Source organism: Squalius cephalus, assembly GCF_949319135.1.
Source record: "Squalius cephalus genome assembly, chromosome: 20".
NCBI classification, from domain to species: Eukaryota; Metazoa; Chordata; class Actinopteri; order Cypriniformes; family Leuciscidae; genus Squalius; species Squalius cephalus.
This window is the reverse complement of record NC_137141.1, coordinates 28336629-28358074: the sequence shown is the minus strand read 5'-3', so window position 1 is coordinate 28358074 and position 21446 is coordinate 28336629. Positions and strand designations below refer to the sequence as shown.

Here is a 21446-nt window from a genome sequence, read left to right as displayed (position 1 = left end):
TGTATCTCATGATAAGTGACCCCATTAAGCCTGCGTATTATATAAGCCCTTTATTTATTTGTTCTCTTTTGTTACTATTCAAAATTCAAACAAATTAGAGAAATTTCACTGCAAATGGATGTTTCATAGGGGAAGTGACTGGTATACTGGGTGTGTAAATCCATATTCAACCCACCCAGATCCAAGAGTACTAGGTGTAGCAAGCGAGGCATCCCGCTAGCAAAGCTCAATACTGGATGCATCACTGAATAGTCTCTCTGAGCTTACTATACTGCTTACATGCTATCATCTATCAGTAATTTTCTTTCCTATTTCTAAATTTAGCTTTTTCCCATGGCTGTGGTGTGTCAGTGTGTGAAATAATAAATGCAGTCCCATGCACTGGTGACCATGTGTACTACATAGGCTACAATGTATTTTTCTTGCATTATGATTAAGTATTATGTCACTGTAGCCATAATTTATATTCTGTTGCCCACATGTTCCAATCGTAAGTGACAACTTGCGCCAAAGTGACTCTTTCTTTCTTATTTCCAATGCAGCCATCCTCGAGTTCCCCATGGATGTATTCACCAACAGACAGCGTACACAAGGAGCTGTTCTGCTACACATATTTGCGGTAGGCAAACTTTGTGTGTGCACGTCAATCAACATCTAGCCTTGCTCACCAGTTGACCTTGTCATCCAGGATAAATGGTGCATGTCTGACGATTTTATGACAATTATAAATAGTTTGTCAGCTTTTTTTGTCATTTGTGACTGGTCATGAGTTTGCCACTGAGTTCACAGCAACTGAGGCCACCCTGTTAACAACTGCTTATAGAACAGAAGATCACTTAGACACTGCTTAAATTATTTCTGCACATCAACCCCATTATGGTGCATCTCATTCTTGTCTTTCTTTAATGGGTTTATTGTGGTTTCTGCTTTCCATTTCAGGCTTTATATATGTTTCTGGCCCTTGCTATTGTCTGTGACGACTACTTTGTGACCTCTTTAGAGAAGATCTGTGAGGTAAGAATAAATGTACAGCGGTAACAATGAGCTGTTCTTCTAAATCCAGAATTCCCCACATCATCCTTTAATGTTGAATGCTAGTTAAGGTTATTCATACTTTGCAGTCACGTGACTACCATGGATACCTGGCGGGCAACAAACGGGTATTTTCAACGTAGAGTCCTGTAGTTCCAGGTCTTTCTAGTAGCTATCAAGTCTGTTAGCGAGCTAGCTGCATAACTATGGACTAGGATTAACTCCAAGGTAGCTAAATTGTGTAAAGCAGACAAGGTTTTTTAAGATAATCGAGCAGTAATAATTCCTCTGTAAATAATCTAGCTCTACTGTTGGGTCATCTCTGGTTCTCATTGAAAACCATAGATATCACAAACCTCAAAACAATAATATTTTTATTTTTATAAGTTCATATTTTTTTCCGGTAAGAACACATTAAATTGATCAAAGGTGACCGTAAAGACTGACATTTTTACATATCATAGTTCTTTTGAACTTTCTATTAATCAAAGAAAAATCAGACTGTTTAGTCAAAGAATGACTAGCAACTCTAAAAGGAATTGTTCGTGCAACCCACTGACAGTTTTGCACATCTCTAGAGTCTATTTAGACCTTTTAATTATGGCCTTCGCACATCCTCTGCGTGAATTTGTATGTTCCTCCCATCCATTAGAAACTGCACCTGAGTGAAGATGTAGCAGGAGCGACCTTCATGGCAGCTGGAAGCTCCGCCCCAGAGCTGTTTGCCTCTATAATTGGTGAGCCACACGTACAGCTTATGTATTAGTCATGTGTCGACAGTTGCTGTGGATTAGAACCCTCTTGTTTTCTGCAGGTGTGTTCATTACACATGGAGATGTGGGTGTGGGTACCATAGTGGGCTCAGCTGTGTTCAACATCCTGTGCATCATCGGCGTGTGTGGGATTTTTGCGGGGCAGGTGAGCAGTTTTCTGTTTTCTATTACAGCTTCCCTCCTTCGGAGCTGCTGCAACTCTTGACCTTTTCATGTTTTCATCTGAGCATTGCAATGTGAAAATTACTCTCCAGACTTACTGTTGTTTTCTCTCTCTCATTCTCATTTCAAAGAGTGGAATTTTTGAAAGCGAATGTTTAAAAATAAATCAATGTAAGAGTTCGACCACAATAAATACAGGATTTGCAGACAGATACTATGGTTACTTTTGTGAGGTCTAAGAAAGACCTTTTTAAAGTACACTGCTGTAATGTTGTTTTCTTTTGAGAAATTAAGGCCTGGGGCCAGTTGCATAAACACAGCTATTATGTTAAGACTGTCTTAAGAACTTGTATGACCAACTAGAAGTTAGTTAGGGGTAATCAGTAGGGCTGTCGCGGTGAAGGAATTTCCCTTGCGGTAATTTTGAGTGACTCAATAGTGCAATATGCGGTATTATCGCCATTTATTTATTTATTTATTTATTTATTTAGATGTATTTGTTGCTACATAAATAAGTGTTACGATGTGGTCAGCATGCACAAAAACGAGGACATTTTCAGTAACCAATGTAACTGAAACTAAACAGCGTCTCTGCGCATTGAAAGGCTGTCACTCAGTGTTACGGCAACGGACTGTCTTTGAGTGAATCATTAAACCGTTCATTCAACGAACACGTTCAAAAATGCTGATTCATTAAAAGATAGATGTAATGAAACAAGGTGTTAATTATTTTTAACTTTGAGCTCCACTTTTCAAGGCTCAGCTGACCATCAATGCGTCGCATGCATGGGTAACGCTGAAGCTGATGCTGATGCTCACTTAATAGTGGCCAACATGGCATTGATTCAATATGTGACACGCTGATTTTTTTTTCCCGCGGCTTCCTCGCACTGTGGAATGCTGACCACTGAAGCCATTCATGGTAAATACCCTTAAACGTTAAAGGATGATGATACGACAAATATTTTGCTTTCCTTGGACACGGCAGCCTTCTCACGAATATACTACTGTATATGACTTGACCTCAAAGACAGATGCAGGTAATCGCACGCACTCAATTGATCTCTCTAATTCACTGTCTGTTTAGGCTTAAGTGCAAATCCACCGTCTTGTTATTATTATTAACTTATTTAACATTCAATATACATGCACAAAGTTCAAAACAAGAAGAGTATAGCCTTATGAAAAAGGAAAACACGAGTATCGCGGTTGCTGCGGTTACTTGCATTCCTCTGCGGTTGGCTTGTCAGTAGCGCGATACTACAATATTGCAGTTATTGCGACAGCCCCAGTAATCAGTCTTTTTTATTTTCTGTGTCAAATTAGACCAATATATGTTTTTATTAGAGGTGGGCATAGATTAATTTTTTTAATCTAGATTAATCTAGATTAATTTTGAAATTAATCTAGATTAATCTAGATTAAAATGGCTCATTTGAATTCTGCTGAAGGCATTCAGAATACGTGTGCTACCCAAATAATGACTATAAAAGTAAGTCTTTGTGAACGGGTTTCTCAAGCCAGGTGGCTCATTAGACCAGGGGCTCATCTCCTGTTTCCAAAATGCATCACAAACTGCTTGAGAAAGCTGTTCTACTCATAGACTGTAAAGGTTACTACTGTACTGTTACCGTCCATAGGCAACATTAGGTAGGCCTATGTTATTATCAACTACTATCAATTAGGGATGGGCGATAGGCCTATGGCCTAAAATCTATATTGTGATATACATTGCAGCCTCTTGCGATAACGATATACAGTATATTATAATAAAACCATTTCAGAACAGGTTACACAGACCCTGCTAAACAACTGCTAAATGTATTTTTTTTAAAGGGTAGGCCTATATGTAGTTTTGAGAACATATATTGTGCAAAACTGTAAGTATACAACATAATTTTGCAGATAAATAAAATTTAAGTACACTATAGCTGCAGAGACTTAAGTAGGTCTAATGTTTATTATAGCTTTGAGCTTATGAAACCCCAAATTTAAAGTGATAATATTGTCTAACTGATGTCTTTTCAGTTAAAAAGAAACACACCAACGATTCTTAAAATCGGGCATAGACAGAGATTATGTGTTAACGTTACACCACTAAGATTTACTTGAATGAGAATAATACGCGCGCGCTGGTATTCAGTGATATCATGTTTCGTTTTGAATTTGAGGTGGTAGAACGGATTAGTCGTGTGTTAATTTACCGAACCGTTACCCCACACACTCTGTCTATAGTTTGCTGCTGTTTGTCGGACGGCTTAAATCCGAACCAAGTCCAAATAATGGATGTTGCAGCTTTCACTTTCAGCCGTGTTTACTTAAGATGACGACGAATATGCGTTGCAGCCGGGTTTACCTCGCGGCCGCGGGTAGATTGCGTCATCATCTCCCAACCCAACTTGGGGAATAGATTAACGGCGATATTTTTTTTATCGCGCGATAAGAGTCTCGCGTTAACGCAGCGCGTTAACGCCGATAACGGCCCACCACTAGTTTTTATGAAACTGACTTAAAGTTATGAATAGTCTTAAAGGAAAACATCTGATGACTAACTTGTAAGATGAGTCTTAGCAGTTTTTGCAACCGGCCAAAAAAATGGCTTTTTGTTGTTGCATGTGGCAAACTTGAGGGTACAGTAGACCTGACACTTAACAAAAAGAATAGTTGCTTTTGTTGACTTCTGTTTACAAAGCTCTTCTTTTTTCCAATTAGGTTGTTTATCTCACCAAGTATGCTGTATTCAGAGACTCGACCTACTACATTTTTTCTGTGGTTGCCCTTATTGTAGTAAGTGTCAATTTAATGAGATCTGTCAATTAAGTGGTACAGTAGAGTAGGTTTTGGAAGGAAAAATCCCATTAACTTTCTCCACAGAGAAACTGATAATTAGCAATAATGCATAAAACTTTCAGGACAAATATACTAGGAGCTCTGAGCTTATTAAACAATGGTTTAGAAGCCTTTATAAAGAAACTGGAAGTGGTGCTGCCATTTGCTAGAGTGTTTTTATATGGACCAGTAACCACTCAGAACACCTCTCTAAGATGCTGTTAAATGGTTAGTTCACCCAAAAATGTAAATTCTGTCATAAATTACTCGTTCCAAACCTAAAAGACTTTTGTTCATCTTCGGAACATAAATGAAGAACCTTTTGACGAAAAGTCTTACAGGTTTGGAACGACATGAGGGTGAGTAATTAATGACAGAATATACATTTTTGCTTTTGCTAATTGGAAATCACAGCAAAAGATTTCAACAGTGCTTTATGCATTTTATGCAACTCCTATAAAGCATTTTGAATTATATGATGAACTACCTGCATTCCAGAACAACTTGTATATCTTTTATATACAGTAATAGTTTGTAATAAGCCTTAAATATATATTTATTAATATTGATTACATAATATTGATATATAAAGACAAAAACGTATCTTTGTTCACTTTTTTTAATTTATTTTTTGTTCATTTTGGGGCTGGTTGGTTTTGATCTAATCTTTGACCATTGTTTTTTTTAGTTTAGTAAATATTTAAGTTATATTTATATAGTTTAGACTATTATTCATCTGTGAAGGAAATGCAGGAAAAAATACATAATGAAAATAACCATGTGTACTGAAATTCTGCTGCCACTCAATGATTATTTACAGACTGTATATTTCTTTCAGTTTATTTACGATGACAAGATTTTGTGGTAAGTGAACCTCTGTCTGAGTATACCTTATCTTGACTGGTTGAAGGCAGAGATCTGATTGGCTTCCTCCTCTCTCTCTCTGCAGGTGGGAGAGTCTGGTACTGATTTTCATGTATGTTGGCTACATCGTCATCATGAAGTGAGTCCTCCTTTTTGTATATTCATTTAAACATCAGATTCTTTATTTTAATTAAAATAACCATTGAGCCTTCAAATATTTTTTAATTATTTATAATTTACACATTCATTTTGAACTGTTTAAATAACTAAAGGAGTGTGTTATTGAAGTACTTACTCTGTGGTATCGGAATTTAAGGTATTGAATCCTTAATTTTAGCTGGTATTGGTATACTGACATGCTACTTTGAGCTGACTTAAGGTGCGGTCACTATTGGTTGTTTGTTTGTTTTTTTGTTTTTTTTTGGGTGAAATCCAATTGTTTCAACAAGAATCCTTGGGATTGGTAATTCCGTGTGAGGGCGAAAGATTTCCTCATGCAGATTTTGCAATGGTTCAAGTTGGTCATTCGACATGTCCACACCTTTGGAGTTTAGATTGTTTTGTTTAAATCAGTTTGTTTGTGTGTGTGTTTTTATTTTATTTTTTTATTTATTTTTTTAGGTTTAACACTAGCATTCAAAACTACTTTGCGGGGAAGGAAGACAAGGGTGTCGTCAATGGTAATGCGGTCAGCAGCGAGATGGAGGATGGTAATGAATGTTATGGGCAGTTTTACGATGATGCATCATGGCCGTTACTCAGCCCAGGTAAGGGTAACTAGACAGGCTTCCTCATGGGATAGCGACTAACCCTCTGCTGCTTGCAAAAAAGTTGGATCTTGTTCTCTTTAAATTAATTCCACTCTACTATCTGTATGTCTTCTGTTTGTAAAACCTACGCCAACAGCACTTACTGAAAGTGTAGCCATCTGACATCTCTTATGAGAGGCTGACACTTTGCTTCCTTGCTGAATAACTGCGGTGCGCTTTCTGTTGTGCAGCTCTAACCGTTGTGCTGCGTGGCGGTCTGTCACCCCACTGCTGAAGCCTGTCTGTTTAGCCTTACTAAATCTGCCCTGTCTCATCCTGCAGTGTTCTGTGTGTGTGTGTGTGTGTGTGTGTGTGTGTGTGTGTGTGTGTGTGTGTGTGTGTGTGTGTGTGTGTGTGTGTGTGTTTTCATGTCTTATTCCCAGTGCCAGTGATGCATCCTTCCATTCTTTTACAAAATGGTATCTGTCACTGCCTGTATAATAAGGTTTGTATTCATGTGTTCATTTGAGGTTTTTTGAAGATATCTTTTAAGGACAAAGGCAAGTGAAATATAGATGTGGTACCGTCAACATTAAATCAGAATTGAGGATGTTCCTGGTCTTATTGTGCACAATATATCAGAGCATGTAGTTCCAAAGAAAAAATCTTTGTCTTCATAGTCTTTGATCAAAATATAATAATTGCTCTGCTTCTAAAATGACTTTGCTTTTTGAGTGATGTCACCAGGCAAGCCCTGTTATTTCTTTTAACACCTCTGTCATATCGAAACCACTTTTCATATATTGGCCTGATATTTATATGGCCAAAAAGATGTAATTCTGATAGCTTGTAGCCTAATGTAAATAAATGAAATCTTTATAACAGTATAGCAAACTACTAGCATAAAATGGTTATATAAGTTGTGGCTCTATATCTCTCAATAATCTCTTGGTAAGATGATATGTTCAGCTTGTTACAGTGGGATGGATTCTGATTTGCTGTCAATGTTTTTATCATCCATCAGCTGGATAATATCGTTCTGAAAGTGATTTGAAGGATATTGTTTCTCTGTGCCATTATAGTTATAACTGTGGAGTGAACTCTGCTATTCTTTAATATTGAGAAATATTTTTAGAACTGTATCTTTTATAGTTATCGTCCTTGGTGTGTATCAAATGATACAGTAGGCTTTATAGGGTTAGGCTAAATATCACACGGTAGTCAATACCGACATATTGTGACACCCTAACAACAATGTGTCACGATCCACACACACACAGGAAACAAGAGAGATCCAATTTGCAGTATTTATTGGGGTAATCCGTACTCACAAAACCAGTCCAGGCAAAAGATCAAAATCCATAAAGGCAATCCATAAACAAGAACAAAACAGGAACCAGGCAGAAACAAATGTCAGAAGTGGTATGAAATGTTACAAGGACTCAGTGACAAACACTGACACAATCAGGATATATATACACAGACACTAACAAGGTGAGGGGAAACAGCTGAGTGCAATGATGATGGGGAACACCTGAGTGCAATGATCAGTGGTAGCCAGACAGGATGATGGGAAACGTAGTTCATGATGTGAGTGACACCGGGGAAGGAGGACATCTGTGGACACCCGGGGAACACAAACCCAACACTGTGACACAATGAAGACTTGGTGGCATGAGATTGGGATGGGACTATCTGTTTGGCCAACGAATGGCAGAAACGAGTGTTTGGGAAACACTAACTCCCCCTTTAAATATATCTTTGGCCATTGTGTTTGTCGTTGTTGATCGTGTTTTGGCAGTAGAGCTCTTCCTGTGATGTCCAGCTGTAATCTGGAGGATGGTTGAGATTTCATTTCATGTCAGTATTCTATGTGTTGATGGTTTCTGACAGTATCCTGAGGGGCTCAGAGGTGGGCCTACAGTCTATCCCAGCAGGAATCAGTCTCTCACTGACAGACAGGACTTTAGATTGAAATTTGTTACATCTTTTTTCTTTTGAGAGTTTGGGTTTATGTGGTTATGCTGTGCACCATTGTTGTGTGGATTTATTTATTTTTTGGTTTATTGGTCTCTCGGGCAGGTTTGACATGTGCATGCGTGTGTGTGTGTGTGTGTGAGTGAACAAATATTGTACATGCTGGCATGAGTACCATGTGTAGGTCCACTTACAAATGTTTTTTTCTTCCGTGTCCGCAGTAAAGCCCAGTAAAACATACTCTAGGGGCTCTGTTGTGATGGTGGATGAGATGATAAATTCAAGCCCTCCACATTATCGGTTTCCAGAGGCCGGCCTCAGGGTCATGATCACCAACCACTTTGGACCCAAGACACGTCTGCGCATGGCAAGCCGACTTATCATCAACGAGGTAAGAAAATACACCTGCTGAGTGAACACCTCTGAGAAAATAAGCTAATAATCCTCAAAAGTCTTTGGGTTACGGTGATTTTAACACAGTAATGGAAACTGAGTACCTCAAGCCCATTTTAAAAGGACAGTTCACAAAAAAAGAATTGCTCATCCTCATGACGTTTGGAACCTGTATTACATTTTTCTGTAGAACACAAAATATATTCTGGAGGGAAAAGAAAAGTAAGTGTTGTGTTGGACCCCATTGGATTTCATTATATAGACAAAAACAGTTCTTCAAAACCTCGATTTTTGTGTTTGACAGAAGAAAAAAAAAACATACAGGTTTAGCACAGCATGAGTGGAACACAATACATTAAATTTGTGCCATTAAATTCGTCCATTTTACTTAGTGTAGCTTTTTCAAACGTCATCTTTTACTTGGAAAATGTCACAATACAGAATTAAATGGGTTGTGAATGCTGAATTGTTAAATTCAACCGAAATTAGTCTCATGTAAAATGGACGTATTCAGCTATTTTATAAGGGCTTAAAATGCAGCTCATCTTTTCAGAATTACGAGTTTGCACTATCCGGTTTATAATAGTGTAACTCTGGCAACCCAGAGACTGGATTATAAACCAGTTCTGAATAGCTTATGCACCCGTCTTTGTTGGTTAACTCAACACTGTGGAGATCTCTCATCAGGTAGCCCAGTTCTGGGTGTGAGGCTGATTAAACTGTTTCTATAAATATCCACATGCTGGCATTCAAAGAATTGTGTTAGAAATTCAAACCCCTGCTACAAAGACTGCTGTGGAATTTGATAGAGACATGTCAGCTAGTTCAGAAGGAAATGAGGCTGGGAATGGTGTTAAACTGATAATGGATGAATGTTGTGGACACAGAAGGTTATCAGTGAAACTTTTTAAGGGACAGATCACCCAGAAATTGGAAAAAATCTGCTATTTACTTTGATGTTTGTTTCTAACCTATATGTGTTTTGGAAAAATAGCATCATTCTGGCTGGGAATAACTATTCCTTCAAAGTATCTTAATTGAAAAGTGAGATTGTGAGGAAGTGGATAAGAGTGAACTTTGAAGCAGTTTTTTCTCTTTATACATGCAGCAGCAGCGGCTGGTGAAGACGGCCAATGGGGGGGACGCAGTGTTGGTGGCTGACCAGAAAGCTGACACCATGGAAAATGGCAACGTATCGGAGGAGAAACTCTCTGAGGAGTTGGAGAGTGAGATGTCATCTCCTTTCAGCTTGCCTGGTGAGGCGGTTTGACTTTAACACATTAACACATTGGATCTTTAACTGCATGTGGTGGCATCTGAAATACGTATACCTATTCTGCTCTACAAAGGCAAAAGACCATAACTCGCTAGAGTGTGGAACTGAGAAAAATGACTAAAGATTTTTAGTTGTCCCGCCAAATTAAATATAGGTAGGAAATCTGGCAATTAGATGTTTTAGTAATGAAAATTATCTACATAAAAAAATCTTGAGCTCAAACTTTTGACTTGCTGTACTCTGCCTTTGTATTGTCAGCAAAAAGTGTATTGTCAGCAAAAAATGAGAAGTCATGCCAAGGCAAAAGTCAATAACTTCCACATTATCAATATTTGGTTGCTGATCACTATTAACAAAATTATAGTAACACCTATATAAAATCTAGTGATCATGGCATTTATTTTGTATGATTTAGGATTACTTATATCTACTTATTGCTATCCTGTGCTTTGGTTGCATTCTGATAGCATTATTAATACATTAGACATGATAAAATACCTCCATAGCGGTAAAGACAAGGGGACTGGTTTATAGCGGTGGATCTGAAAGACGCATATACTTTCACATTCAGATAGCCCTCATCACAGGTGCTTCCCGAGATTCGTGTTCGAAGGTGTCGTGCTCCTTGTACGTTCACGAAAAACGCAGTGCTTTCCCCTTTGAGACTCAGTGAGGTGCGCATTCTGGACTACCTAGATGACTAATGCATTTATTGCACAACCTTCAGTGTTCTGCGTCTTTTCAGTATGCAGTGGTTTCAGCTGTCTGTCCTATTATTGTGCTTGTGCACTTCGCTCGTCCCGCGGATTTATTCCGGACGCTGTGATTGTAGGTATAACCCGCTTGTAACAGCTGGTCTGATGTTGTATGCACCAGTACACTTGTTGCTTCATTGTTAAAGGGATGGTTCCAAGTAAAATCAACCTAGGGTCCTTTGCACCATGGCCTCGAGCCAAAGAGTGCAAATGGGTTCTGTACTCATAAAACGAGGCATTGGAAAGTTTTTAAGTACATCAGGAGGTTTATTTAAATAACACTTGCCTGACGGCTCATGCTACTGCTAACCCGGACACCGACGTCACTTCAGTGGTTTGGGAAAAGCATGTAAAAGTCCTGGCAGAAAGCGATGCATAAGGATGTAGTGTAATTTTTTACACTATTTTGTGATCCGTTCCATCACTATAACCTATCCATCTTCACCGTCACGCTTAGTAACACATACAGCTGTACATCACCACAGTTCAACAGTGAAAAGGGACCCCTCTCAAACAGTGTTGCGCCGCATACCGATCGTTGTTAAAGCGACATACACTGGTATTGCAGTATATTAAAAATTCATATCATAACAAAAATAAACACTGGTATTCGGTATGAGCACTATACACATGCTGTATACACTCAACTAAAACATTTCACTTTTGGTGATAGTAAACTCTGGAAATGGAAAAACAAATAATTGGAAATCTTTACTTCCATGTTGAGCTGGGTTTTTTTTTTAATCTTCAGTTATGAGTGATATATCATTGGCCACATTTACAGTATTTTGGGTTTGAATTGACTGAACAATGCACAGTTTTAATTTCTGTGAGAATCCCCATACATAAAAGGACAGGATGGTCAAATGAATGCCATGAACATAAACATTTATTTAGATTTTTTTTGTGGAGGCTTAATTGGTGACATGTTGTACCATGTGACTGTAGGGGGTGTTTTGGATAAAGTGAAGTTTTTCATTTCCTGGCCCATTTTGGTGTTGCTGTACTTCACCGTGCCCAACTGTGCCAAGCCGCGGTGGGAGTTCTGCTTCATGCTGTCCTTCTTCCTTTCGACGCTGTGGATAGCTGCCTTCTCCTACATCATGGTGTGGATGGTGAGTTCCTTTGTATATGTAAGCATCTGTATTTGGATACTGCTTTTTCCTGCATTATTTAATTTAATTTAGTATTTAAACATAAAAAAAAATCTTAATGCAGGATATTTAAAATCTTTACACATCATAATCAGAAAGAGCTTTATTGCCAAGTCTGCTTGCACACATGAGGAATTGTTCTTGGTACTGAAGCTTCCAGTGCTCACATACAAATACAACATCATAGAAATATTGTAATAAAATTGAAGAATAAAAATATAAGTATAAATACTCATTTAGGTTTTGTCATAAACATATTTACAGTATTATGAATAATATGAATAAATATCAACTGAATTTACAAAGATAAGTATTGCACTTACAGGCATATGCCTTGGGAGGCATTTAACTGTTTAAGAGGGAAATGGCCTGTGTGATAAAGTTGTTCCTGTGCCTAGATGTTCTAGTGCTCAGTGACCTGAATCGCCGTCCTGACAGCAACAGTTCAAACAGGTGGTGGCCAGGGTGAATAGAGTCTGTGATGACTTTACCTGCTCTCTTTCTCACTCTGGAAGAGTACAGGTCCTGGAGGCTGGACAGGGGAGCACCAATAATCCTCTCAGCAGTCCTGACTGTCCTTTTGTAGTCTTCTTATGTCTGATTTGGGAGCTGAACCAAACCAAACAGTTATAGAAGTGCATAGAACAGACTCAATGACGGCTGAGTAGAACTGTGTCAGCAGCTCCAGTGGCAGGTTGAACTTCCTCAGCTGGCGAAGGTAGTACAACCTCTGCTTAACAGAGGGCTGTTCAAATATATTCAACCCCATGAGCGTCTACACTACAAAAGCAATCCGGTCGAATGCGTTTTCGACTACCTTTGGAAGTGGTGGAAAGTGGACAAGCTCAACTTTTTAGACTCCATTTACACCTGTATTAGCATTGTCTACTTGTGATTCGTTTTACCGAAACACATCTTAATACCAGGTGTAAACAGGGCCTAAGATCCTTGCATAAGTCCCAGGTCTGTCGAGATGTTGCAGGATGTAATGCTGTCCCATGTTGACTGCATCATCTAAAGGCCCGTTTTTTCTGTATGCAAACTACAGGGGTTCAGTGATGTTCTTCAGGTAAGCTAACACCAGTCTTTCAAACGACTTCATGATCACAGGCGTGAGTGCGACAGGTTTGTAGTCATTATGTTCAGTGATTTTAGGTTTTTGGGGACTGGAATGATAGTGGAGCGTTTGAAGCAGCAGGGAACTTCACACTGTTTCAGTGATCTGTTGAAGATCTGTGTGAAGATAGGGGACAGTTTGTCAGTGCAGAATTTTAAACAGGCCGGTGAAACAAAGTATGTTATAAATAAACGGCGTTACTAACGGCGTTATCTTTTTTCAGTAACGAGTAATCAAACAAATCACTGTTTCCCCCATTACAACGGCGTTACTGTTACTGACAATAAAATGAGGCGTTACTATAATTGAGCTCACTGAAGCGGTTTTCATCAGAGTATTTTCTCTCTCTCTCTCTCTCTCTCTCTCTCTCTCTCTCTCTCTCTCTCTCTCTCTCTCTCTCTCTCTCTCTCTCTCTCTCTCTCTCTCTCTCTCTCTCTCAAATATAGTTTGTTTATAAATAAATGACACATTTCAGCATCAAAATAATCTCTGTAGCCTATTGGTATCATCTGCAATGTTTTAAGTATTTTTCATGGTTATAAAAATAAACTAAAAAAATAACCTGCAGGGAACGTTCCCAGAAAACATATTTTTTTGACCGGTTGTGAACACGTGCGGCAAACACGCCTAGAATTTGGCTTAAATAACCTCTGATGATGACGTTCTCTGTAGGTTATAAAAATAAAACCCCAAAATATTAGATTTTATTATTATTATTTATTTTTGGTACATTGTTCAGTATTATAGGCTATTGAAGAGCACTTCTTGTTAAACGGTTTACTTTTGTGAGGAAGAAAATACTTCTTCAGTATAGGCTACAGTAGGTCTACCAGTGTGAAAGTTTTATCATTTTAATTTGCACACACAAAGAGTGTATGTATAATTTATTTTTAGACTTATTTGTTGGCCAGTTGTGGTCTGTGCATTAAATATTAAAAGTTCTAAACCATCTATTGTTTTATTGTTCCACTATAGTAATGATAATATTTACAATAATATATTGAATTTAATAGGTGTCTCTTACATTGTCCCACAGCAACATTAAAGGAGAACTCCGGTCAATTTTAACATTGAGCTCATTTTTTTGTACATTTGGAGTGCTGTCAATACAGAGAACAACTACAAAAATCGGTGTTGCCTACACCGAGTTATTCTATTTTTAAAATTTGCACCCTGTTGACTTCAATGGGGCAAGTACTAAACCTGCTTTTAGGCTCTTAACATCCTTGATGTGTCATTACAAGTGCACAGAAAGTCCAAAGTAGTCGATTGCCGAGGTTCACGCGCATAGGTTTAGTTACCTATGATCACGCGCGTGAACTCGGCAATCGACTACTTTGGACTTCAACCGAAAAACAGGATGTAAACAGGTATTTGCGCTGGCTTAAATAACATCATTTTTATACATATCTTTCACATCTACTGCAGTCAGACTCACTCGTGTTCACTCAGAAGGAATCACTCACATTTTCTGTGCACTTGTAATGACACATCAAGGATGTTAAGAGCCTAAAAGCAGGTTTAGTACTTGCCCTATTGAAGTCAACAGGGTGCAAATTTTAAAAATAGAATAACTCGGTGTAGGCAACACCGATTTTTGTCGTTGTTCTCTGTACTGACAGCACTCCAAATGTACAAAAAAATTAGCTCAATGTTAAAATTGACCGGAGTTCTCCTTTAAAAGTGTAGATTAATGTACTATGTTTTATAATAATAATTGATTCTATTTGGTGTCCATTTCATTCATTTAACATTAAGTTATTTGACACATTTGAACATTTTATTAAAAAATAACGCAATAGTTACTTTCCCTGGTAATTAGTTACTTTTATAATGATGTAACTCAGTTACTAACTTAGTTACTATTTGTTAGAAGTAACTATAACTAATTACTTTTTTTAAGTAACATGCCCAACACTGCCCTGCACACGTCCTCCACACAGGCCATAAGCGCAGGAGGGGGGTTGCAGGACGTGTTGGTGTATGTGTGAAATGCAGATCAGAGCAGGGGAGTGGTGTGACTGGGTTTTTCAGGGCTACAGTAAAACCTGTTTAGATCCTCAGCCAGTTGTCGATTCTCCATAGATCGGGGCAGTGGCCTGTCCAGACTGATGCCGGATTGTTGGGATGGAAACTGTTTTTTTCAGCTTTTCATAGTAGCTTATTTTAGCCACTCTGATCTCCTTTGTCAGTGCGTTTCTACCCTGGTTGTACAAGATTTTATCCCCACTTCTGTAAGCATCTTTGGCATGACAAAGAAAGAACTTAGTTGTCTGAGTGTTGCTGTAAACCATGGCTTATCATTATTGAATGATAAAAATGTCCTAGTAGGAATGCACATATCCTCACAGAAACTGATCTATGATGTTATCGGTGGCAGCAGCTTCAAAAACATTCCATTCACATAAAGTTAACTAACCACATAACATACTATATTATAGCTGTATACAGTATTACTGCTATATGGACATTATTTTGATACTCATCTCTAACTGATAGCAGAATACTTTCTAAATTGTAACATTGAAACAAGCATTTTTTGTAAAGCTGCTTTGAAACAATATGTGAAAAGCTCTATACAGATAAACTTGAATTTAATATGCATTAACTTTGACTGTCCTTGTATTTTGTAAAACGGTTTTATTTTTTCCTTAAGTTTATTTAGACCCCCGGGGGGCCCTCGGATGCCAGTTTGAAAATGTCTCTGTTTTGACTCAATATTTCTTTGAGTTTTGGCTTATTTTAGGTCATTCTGCTTGCAGGCATGTTACATCACTATTCCTTTAAGCATCTGCATTTCTTTTGAGGCTCTCATGTGGGTTGCTGTGTGCAGGTCACAATCGTTGGATACACACTTGGAATTCCAGATGTCATTATGGGTATAACTTTCCTGGCTGCTGGCACCAGTGTTCCTGACTGCATAGCTAGTCTTATTGTCGCACGACAAGGTAGAGCTCTCCTTTGTTTTGTTTTCTTGGTTTTCTTACCGTTGCTTATCTTTCATCCAAAATGAGTTTACTTTCAAACTCTGGATTTGTGTCTTTATGTGCTCAGGCCTGGGGGACATGGCTGTCTCGAACTCGATTGGCAGCAACGTCTTTGATATCCTGGTTGGGCTCGGCCTTCCCTGGGGCATCCAGACAATGGCTGTCAAATACGGCTCTGTGGTATCTGTCTTTGTCACTCCTCAACCATGTGCACACACACACACACACTCCTACAAATACTGTAAAATGACCTTTTATTTTTTGTGTCCTATTTAGGTTCAAATCAACAGTAGAGGATTGGTTTACTCTGTTGTCCTGCTGCTAGGTTCGGTTGCTTTAACCGTGAGTAAATGTTAAGAACAATTCACCTCACAAATACACTACATGGCCAAAAGTACTATATGTGGTCACCCTATTTTAGTTTTAGTTAGGCCTCCTAATTCCAACTTCTTTAAATGTTCTCTGGCTGGGTATAGAGATTTGATTAGATTCTGATTCATATGGGTGTATTTTGGTTATATTTTGCTTGAGTATATAAAATAAATGCTCTCTGCACATTTTAAATTATATAGTGCAGTATTTCACACAGATTCCTTTTTGAACTCCTTTGAACCTGAAGAACTTACTCCTAAGGGTCATTGGTTTTGGGAATCAGGCTACACTATTTGGATTTACTGCAGGGTCCTACAGGTCGACCAATAATGAATTTTACAGATAACAATAATAACCTGGCAAATAACGGATTAATCCACTGATAGTTTTTAAAATCTGAAGAAGAAAAAAACTCAATGGGAAAAAGTATATTTTGTATATTAAAAGACCTGAACTTTATTACAAAATTAGCACAAATGACTTCAGAATGTTTTGTGATTATTACAATAAACTCAGTAAAATAAAAAAGTTGTCATGAAATATACAAAGATCAGCCAAAACATTATGCCCACTTGTCTAATAAGCTGTTGGTCCTCCGTGTGCCGGCAAAACAAAGCAGACCCACTGAACCATGAATTCTACCAGACCTCTGAATGTGTCCTGTCACTGTGGTATCTGGCACCAAGACATTAGCAGCAGATCCTTCAAGTGTCGTAAGTTGCAAGGTGGAGCTGCCATTGATCAAACTTGTTGGTTCAGCACATCCTACAAATGCTCAATCAGATTGAGAAGGCCAGGGCAACACCTTGAACTCCTCATCATGTTCCTCAAACCATTCCTGTACAATGTGTGCAGTGTGACAGGGTGCATTATCCTGCGTAAAGAGGCCAGTGCCATCTTGGAACTGCAGCAAAGTTTCCCAGCAGAACATTGCCCAGGGCATCGCATTTCCTTCCTCCCTTAACATCATTAAAATGTTCTGTGACTCGTGCCACAGTAGACGTTCTGTTGGCTCAGACTATACGGAATAGCCTTTGTTGCCTTCACGCATCGATGAGCCTTGGGAGCTCAACACCCTGTTGTCAGTTTGTGGTTTGTCCCTTCTCGGACCGCTGTCAGTAGGTTCTCACCACTGCTGACCAAGAGCACCCCACTAACCTTGCCGTTTCAGAGATACTTTGACACATTTGTCTGGCCATAACAATATGGCCCAATCCTGCCCATTTCTCTTGCATCCAACTTGTTGACTATGAGAAATGATTACCATCCAATCAACCCAGACCTTGATTTGACTGTTGACATGATCAACATTTTTCGCTTCACCTGTAAGTGGTCATAATGTTTTGGCTCATCAGTTGATAATTGGATAAATATATCACAGAAAGGCAGAGAGAGAGAAGAGGATTGTAGTCAAATTAACTTGTTGTTTTTAAATGTATTTTTCAAATGTGTCCCAACTATTATGTACCCATGTGCCCTCACATGATTGTTACACCGTTCATCTTTAATACCGTTATATTGGTCGACCGACTATGCAGTTAAGTGCATTCAGTAGAGCGTAGCAGCATGTGCAGGACTGGAAGCGCTTTACAAGTACGTTTTTACACAGCCACTAAAAATAGGCATAACGTATAAGATCAATCTTGGGTTTCAGATGAAGATCAAAACAAATGGGAAAATCTAGTTTATTTATTTTTTTCCCCAGCCCTACTTGGTTACAGTTCTGCTACAGCATGACAGTGTTTAGGTGTCCATGCTGTGCATATAAGATGTTTTGCTCTGACTTTTAACTCTTAATTTTGTTTCTCCACCTTCAGGTGTTGGGGATCCATGTGAACAGGTGGAGATTGGACTTTAAGCTGGGCGTGTACGTGCTTGTTCTGTATGTCATTTTCCTCTGCTTTTCCGTCATGATCGAATATAACGTCTTCACGTTTGTCAACCTGCCCATGTGCCTCGAGGAACTATAGGCCAGGAGATTTTCATGGGCTTTGAACCAAAATACCTCCAGGAACCAAAATCACCAATGATTCTGCCGTTTCCTCTGTATAATCTCCTTACTGAGTCTCTACTGTTGAAGAAAACCACTGTCTCCCACTTCGCATTCACACCACTGTGATTCAAATGGAAGAACTGCATTTCCCAGAAGACTGTTGACTCTCTCCATCAATTCCAGGAAATGAAATTCTCCTTGGCAGCTCTCTTTAAAACTGGATATTCTTCTACTTCTGAACCTTGGACAATCACAATGCAGCTCATAATTGTCTTTACCGGATCGTTTGGAGCTGGAGGATTCAGACTGTACACTTTTATCACAAACTGCACTCACACAGCAATGACAAAGAATGCTGCTCATTCCTATATGCATTAGCAATCTACATTTTCTAATTTCTGTCTTCCCTTAAGACACTCTATGACATGAACATGAATATAATGCACTTTATATGTGGAATAAAACATCTATATCACATTAATTTATTTCCTCCAGTACGAAAAAATGTAAGTATGTCCTTGATGAAAAAGATGGAACTGACATGAAATCACTGCCCTCGGGCAAGAAAGTCATTCTCGCAGCTCGTTACACCCAAGAAAACTCTTGAAAATATGACTCGTAACAGATGTGAAGCATTTTCTGTTATGGATCATGCAGCAGGGGGTGAGATGTTCTGGAATCCTTATGAGCTGGACAATATATTTCCTGCTGAGAGCTTCTGGCAGGTGCCCAATGGAGAGGTTAGCGAGGGCGACCAGCTTCTGACACACCGAAACAGAAGCTCTACAATTAGTTATGTTTTGGTTTCCCTTTATCATTCCAGACCTGCATTAGAGAATGGAACCAATCATAAAGCACACATCAAAAGCTGCTCCTCACCTCTCGTTCAGACCAGAGCAGACGACCCTCAGGACCGCTCTTTGCTTGTTTAGCAGTGTGGAAGATGAGACTGGCAACTGTGGCTGCTTTAATATTTCGTACGCACACTGATGACATCACAAAGGATCCTGGATTTTGCAAACATGCTATAAATCTGTGTTTGTTGTTTATATGTACATAACATCACTGATCCTGTTTGAACTTCTAGTGCTTCCTTACAGGTGAGGGGTGGGGGATGGATTTACACGTGACCTAAGAGGCCACTTTTTCTTTATTTCTAATGCACCCGTACCTCCCTCTCTGGATCTTTATTGCCGTTTGTCTGTAATGCATGATTTGACACAAAGAAGCCATTTCTAAAGCAGGGCAAAAGCTTTGTGAGCTCACTGTCAATGTCCCTATAAGGATGAATCTCAAGAAATTGTGCCCAGGTCATATTTCACCCTAAAATCAAAATCAAAAGAAAACCATATAAATGATATTGTGCAAGTACAGTAAGTAAAGTTTTAGGACCATTAAATGCATTACATTTATTTCCATGGCAGTTAAGCACATTTTTAATCCCAAAAATATTACCATGATTTATAGATATTTAACATAATGTAAATATATTTTAAATGCTTTTTTGTATTACGGTAAAAAAAAAAAGAGGATTAAATGAAACATGAAAATGTTTAGGGTTTTTTGCGGAATTATGAGATTTATTTATTTCTCGTTGCCGAGATGAAAATTACAGTAGTGAGGTAAAATGTACTTTGGAGTGAAATATGACCTGAACATGTTCTTGACAGGTCTCCTGAGAGCAGCTACCGGACCTCTATTCAGCTGCTAGTGGGCTCAGGAGATCTGAGCTTGAGCTTAGGGGGAACACGTTTTTGTGTCTCGTGTCAGTCGTAGAACCTGTCGTTGTCAAGTGCTAAGAGGTGCTGTTGTGTGTGCAGAACGACAGGTGTTGCAGTATTCGATGTACACTTTATATATAATATATGCAATCTCAGTGGGTGAGGGCTGAGTATGGGGATTATATTTTCATAGTTTGTGAAAGCTGCTGAAATCGCCCACCGCTGTTACACGAGCATGCAGATTCTGTCATCTAATCTGACATCACATAATTGCCATTCTGTAGAATGTCGACTTTAGTTTATTGTGGCTTTGTGTTGTGCGGAATGACGTGTTGTCTTGATGACTCTTTTCTTTCGTCTTTGATCTGTGGTGTTTTTCAGTGGTGATCTGTACGATTACATTATTCAGCTGAAATAGATACACCATATGCATAATGTTGGAAGAGCACTGAAAGCTTCTTTCTATGCCTGGTTACCATGTTATATAGTTAAGTCTTTCTAGCATTAAATGCTGCCAGTAATTTAGTTTTTTTTTTTTTTTTTTTTTTCCTGTTTGTTTCTCTCCTGGTTGTTTTGGGAATTCTCTTTTTTCCAGTGCAATAGTTTTGTGCATTCATCTACTGGATTTATTTGAATCTACACTTATGATGCACTATCCTTTACTATTGACTTTGTTGCAGATAATTTGTGCCATGCTTGATGTAAGTGCTACCATTTGAACTGGAAACATTTGTTTTTTTTTACATTAAGTGTATTTTATAAACCTCTGACCTCTGGGGTGGTTTGATTAATGTTTCATCGGGTCACTTCGGATGGGATGTCTTTGTTGCCAGTTGTATAGCACTCTCACACGAGTAGTCTTATATGCACTCTCCATTGTATGTCTCTTCAGAGGACAGAAACTTAAAGGAAAATGCTTCAAATGACTGTCAGGCATGAATATGCACACGAGTATGAGAATTTCTCATGCAGTCTTTTGATTTATTAAAGACACATGCACAGATACATGCGCAACTGCTTCACAAGTGACCTGCACTGTGAGTGGAACGGCATATAAGAAACCTTCTGTAAGGTACAGATTTAATGATTTTCAACATAAGACGTTGGTGTGTAACTTGAATGTATTGTCTTGCAAGCAATGGATGTATCCAACCAATGCATTTTAATGTAAAGCAATAATCTAAAAAGAATATGAATAACCATATGAATCATACGAATATTGTATGGAGAAAACTATTAAATTATACAGTTTATAAATGTTTTTTGGGTGTCCGACTTGTCATTGAATGAGT

At 38.5% G+C, this 21446-nt stretch overlaps 1 protein-coding gene across 3 annotated transcripts in view; it reads left to right on the top strand.

The window, feature by feature from the left end:
- The window catches only part of slc24a4a (solute carrier family 24 member 4a), a 51308-nt gene extending 29893 nt beyond the window's left edge, over window positions 1–21415 (top strand). Inside the window, exons 3-17 of one of the 3 annotated variants that reach the window (XM_079853431.1) lie at window positions 543–619; window positions 940–1014; window positions 1685–1769; window positions 1847–1950; window positions 4680–4754; window positions 5635–5660; window positions 5746–5799; window positions 6282–6370; window positions 8608–8777; window positions 9888–10035; window positions 11759–11925; window positions 15915–16029; window positions 16136–16248; window positions 16345–16410; window positions 18258–21415. In XM_079853431.1, coding sequence (XP_079709557.1) covers window positions 543–619; window positions 940–1014; window positions 1685–1769; window positions 1847–1950; window positions 4680–4754; window positions 5635–5660; window positions 5746–5799; window positions 6282–6370; window positions 8608–8777; window positions 9888–10035; window positions 11759–11925; window positions 15915–16029; window positions 16136–16248; window positions 16345–16410; window positions 18258–18410 — 1517 coding nt within the window. In that variant the 3' untranslated portion in view covers window positions 18411–21415. Of the gene's footprint in view, window positions 1–542; window positions 620–939; window positions 1015–1684; window positions 1770–1846; window positions 1951–4679; window positions 4755–5634; window positions 5661–5745; window positions 5800–6281; window positions 6428–8607; window positions 8778–9887; window positions 10036–11758; window positions 11926–15914; window positions 16030–16135; window positions 16249–16344; window positions 16411–18257 lie in introns of all 3 variants that reach the window. The other 2 variants (XM_079853429.1, XM_079853430.1) reach the window with 2 other exon arrangements.
- Window positions 21416–21446: the final 31 nt, after the last annotated feature.